General features: G+C 45.5%; 1 protein-coding gene across 1 annotated transcript; it reads left to right on the top strand.

Annotated features, from left to right (window-relative positions):
• Positions 1-3,158: 3,158 nt before the first annotated feature.
• On the top strand, positions 3,159-4,354 carry smdt1a (single-pass membrane protein with aspartate-rich tail 1a). The gene is made up of 3 exons (XM_016261083.1): positions 3,159-3,340; positions 3,854-3,997; positions 4,081-4,354. The coding sequence occupies exons 1-2, from the start codon at positions 3,212-3,214 to the stop codon at positions 3,989-3,991; spliced, it is 267 nt and encodes an 88-aa protein (XP_016116569.1). The 5' UTR covers positions 3,159-3,211; the 3' UTR covers positions 3,992-3,997; positions 4,081-4,354.
• Positions 4,355-4,426: the final 72 nt, after the last annotated feature.

Below are 4,426 nucleotides of genomic sequence, written 5' to 3'. Positions count from 1 at the left end.
ACGCTAATATTAGTCTGTTTCTCTCTTATTCCGAGGTCACCGTAGCCACCAGATCCAGTCTGTGTCCAGATCAGATGGTGGATCAGGACTTTAAACTTCTCATAACACCCGATGTACTTGCTACATCACTAGAAGAATGGCATCTACGCTAATATTAGTCTGTTTCTCTCTTATTCCGAGGTCACCGTAGCCACCAGATCCAGTCTGTATCCAGATCAGATGGTGGATCAGCACCTAGGGCCTCCTTTATAAAATGTTGCATATAAACCGTCCTAAATTTGTTCTAAGATCATTTCTCAAAAGTGTGTAAGTGCGATTCGGAGAAAACGAATGTGCACACAAAAACACGTGCGTACGCTCTCTTCCAGATCACAAATGATCTTGAGATTGTGTGCAGCTGAGCTGACTGGTGTCAGATCTCCGCCTTGTAAACGACCCCTAATCAATATCATTAGTGTGATGTATTAAATGCTTACAATTTTACATTTGAGACAATTGAGATTCCATAGCAGTAGCGCTAGGAATGTTGGGAATTGTTTTGAGCACCAGTTGGGCGGAAGTTCAAAAAGCAGTAAAGTGGTGGCTAGAAGACAAACGTGCCGTCTCACGTGTATTCTTTTTACTGGATACATCACAGAAAAATTGGCGATGAGGATAAAAGTTTTGTTCAAATTATGGCGCTTATTGGAAATATAAGCGAGTTTGTCCCGAGTCGTGGTCGGTTTATATTGAACGGCTGGAGCAGTTCTTCGAGGCGAACGACAGAAGCCAGGAGAAGCAGGTTGTGAGTGTGATGGGAGCAACTACCTACGGTTTACTGAGGAACTTGGTACAACCAGAGAAGCCGAAAGAGAAAGACATTGTGGACACTTTAAAGAATCATGTTGAGTCAAAGCCTTTGCTGATTGCGGAAAGATTCCGTTTTAATCATTGCGATCAAAGAGCTGATGAGACTGTGACAGAATATGCAGCTGAGCTGAAACAGTGCGCTGTGAGGTGTGAATTCAGAGCAACGCTGGACGAGGCCTTGCACGACCGGTTCGTGAGGAATCCGCAACGAAGCCTGCCAACAACGACTGTTGTCAGAATCTAATCTGACGTTTGCACGTGTGTTTGAGATCGCATTGAGTGACGCATTGGAGACGGCGGAGAGAGACACGCAGCAGCTGAGAGGGCTCAGCTTAAATTGGAAAAAAATGAAACATGCCAGTCAAGTGGATCAAACAAAGTCTCCTGAAGAGGTGCTGGATTCAGGCTCGGAGGTGTTCAAAGATGAACTAGGCACACTCCGTGGGCTTAAGGCAAAAATACTGGTGAATCCTGAAATTCCTCCACGCTTTTGTAAATCTCGCCCACTGCCTTTTTCAATGAAAGCCCAAGTTGACGTGGAACTGGACCGGCTGGAGAAGGCTGGAATAATCACGCCTGTAAAACACAGTGAATGGGCAGCACCCATTGTGCCGAAGATAAAAAGACAAACCCATAAGACTGTGTGGGGACTATAAATTAACAGTGAATCAAGCAGCTACTACAGAGACTTACCCATACCACGGATTGAGGAGTTGATGGCTACACTGAGTGGAGGAACGGTGTTTTCTAAGATTGACCTGGCTTCAGCATACCAGCAGGTTCTTCTTGATGACGAGTCCAAACATCTGCTAACCATCAACACACACAGAGGATTGTTTGTCTACAATAGACTACCATTTGGGGTCAGTTCAGCGCCCTCAATCTTCCAAAGAATTATGGAGAACATCATGAAAGATCTTGATGTCGTTGTTTACCTTGACGACCTGCTGGTCACTGGAAGAACAGAACAAGAACATCTGCAGAAGCTACAGGCAGCTCTACAAAGACTCCAGGAGAATGGCTTGAGAGTGAAAAAGTCTTAATGTGAGTTTGGGGAAAAGCTAATTGAATGTCTAGGATTTGTGTTAGACAGTCAGGGCCTTCATCCATCTCCAGACAAAGTTGCCGCAATCCGGGATGCACCAGCACCCACCTGTGTGAAGGAGCTGAGAGCTTTTCTGGGTTTGGTCAACTAAAGTGTATAAAGTGCTATACAAATAAAGGTGACTTGACTTACCTTTGGGGTCTTTGCTATATTCCAATATCATTATGCCTGAGTTACAGTTGTTTTAGATGTACAGACGGCTTGCTGCTGTGTTTAATAAAGTATGTTGTTAAAATAAGATTCTGTTCTGTAAATGCATTGTCTGCTGGTTTATTTAGCTATTTTTCAGTACACCACATTAAGTTTGCCACACAGTACTGTGAGACTATGAATGTGAAAGTGCAAATGAACACCTGACCACTCGTGCGGGTTTGCTACCTAAAACCACAGAAGGGTAAAAACAAGCCAGACAGACATTAATATGATGAGCAACACAGCTACAACAAATACAACTGATCATGTGTGTGTTAGATTTATAGTGTGTGAATAATCAAGCACGGATAATAATCAGCCGTATTGGTGGCACTGAGGGACCCCCAAATAATAAATAGGGCCGCATAAAGGCTTGAGCTATCCAGTGAAAGTCAGTGCTGTTTGGTTCCTGAAGGAGACGGAATGATGAACTAACCTGAGCTCTGAGTGAGCAGAAGATGTTCCTCTGCTCGCTGTGTGGTTATAGAGCTCTGCTGACACCACATGTGGAGCAAACCACACACTGAGCTGCTATATATAGTGTGAACACACACACACACACACACACACACACACTCACTCGCTCAGCCACACACACACACACTCACTCACTCACTCGCTCAGCCCCACACACACACACTCACTCACTCACTCACTCAGCCACACATCAGCCACACATACACACACACTCACTCACCTCACTCAGCCACACATCAGCCACACATACACACTCACTCACTCACTCACTCAGCCACACACTCACACACACACTCACTCAGCCACACACACACCCACACTCACTCACTCACTCACTCAGCCACACACTCACACACACACTCACTCAGCCACACACACACCCACACTCACTCACTCACTCACTCAGCCACACACTCACACACACACTCACTCAGCCACACACACACCCACACTCACTCACTCACTCACTCACTCACTCACTCAGCCACACACTCACACACACACACACACACACACTCACTCAGCCACACACTCACACACACACACACACACACACACCTCCCCTCGTCTGTCAGTCCGCTGGTGATCATGGCGGCGGTGTCGGTGTTCCGCCGGTTCGTGTCTCTGTCGGTTCCGCGGCTCGTCGGTACTCAGCAGCAGCAGCACCGGACCGTAGTGAGCACCACCTCCGGAGCCATTCTGCCCAAACCCAAGAAAGTGCGTGAGTAAATCAATCAATCAATCAATCAGTTAATCAATGACATATGCAGAGATCAGCTCGTGTAATAACACACACTCACAACGCGATTATTGATCACAGCCAGCGATCAGACACGCGGATATTCTGAATATATGCACGGAAATATGAAAGATGTGTGTGTGTGTGAGAGTGTGTCAGTAATAAACACCTCATCTGTCAGTCAGTGTGGAACAAACATCTTAATGCTGGATGTGTTTCAGCTTTTGTCTTCTCCAGATGTTAACTGATGGACTGGAGTGCTGTGGATTATTGTGATGTTTTTATCAGCTGTTTGGACTCTCATTCTGACGGCACCCATTCACTGCAGAGCATCCATTGCTGAGACACTGATGCAGTGCTACATTTCTACAAACCTGATGAAGAAACACACTCATCCTGATGAGTCTGAGCACATCTTCAGACTGCACTTGAAACACTCCTTGACTAGTCTGACGAGTTGAGTCCTGGTAACCTGCTGGTGTTGTCCTCAGACGGCGTTCGGTCTGGTGAGGATCCTGATGGTCGTGGCTCCGTTCCTGTACGTCGGGACCCTGATCAGTAAGAACTTCGCAGCTCTGCTGGAGGAACATGATATATTCGTGCCTGAGGATGACGATGATGGCGACTGATCACAGGTCAGCGGTGTAACCTGCGTGCGTGTGTGTGTGTGTGTGTGTGTGTGTGTGTCTGACTTTCACACTGGTGTTTGTTTCCACAGATGCTGCTGATTCACTCCATGCACTCAAGCGCTGTGTGCTTCACAGGAATCAGTTCTCTTCGTCTGTTCATTACTGTGCATTTATGAAGATTCATGAGCAGTTGAATTCTTGATTCTGATTGGCTGACCCGAGTGTTGATCACTGATCTATAATAAAGAACATAAACCCTACCATTCAAGAGCTCGAGGTCACTGAGATTCTTCTACTTTAATTCTTAAAATCAACTCTTCTATTCATCAGGGATGCATTAAATTGCTCTAAAGTGAGAGTAAAGACATTTATAATGTTATAAAAGATTTCTATTTTAAATAAATGCTGTTCTTTTGAACTTTCTATTCATCTGTG

This window comes from Sinocyclocheilus grahami, unplaced genomic scaffold (assembly GCF_001515645.1).
Source record: "Sinocyclocheilus grahami isolate Dianchi unplaced genomic scaffold, SAMN03320097.WGS_v1.1 scaffold2295.1, whole genome shotgun sequence".
Taxonomy (NCBI): Eukaryota; Metazoa; Chordata; class Actinopteri; order Cypriniformes; family Cyprinidae; genus Sinocyclocheilus; species Sinocyclocheilus grahami.
Note: the sequence above shows the minus strand (reverse complement) of the source record. Positions and strands in the feature narration are given on the sequence as shown.

Excerpts from the sequence above, each read along its gene's own strand:
- smdt1a (XM_016261083.1), top strand. The coding sequence starts at position 3,212 with ATGGCGGCGGTGTCGGTGTTCCGCCGGTTCGTGTCTCTGTCGGTTCCG. Across the intron at positions 3,341-3,853 it reads TTCTGCCCAAACCCAAGAAA|ACGGCGTTCGGTCTGGTGAG; the intron begins GTGCGTGAGTAA and ends TGTTGTCCTCAG.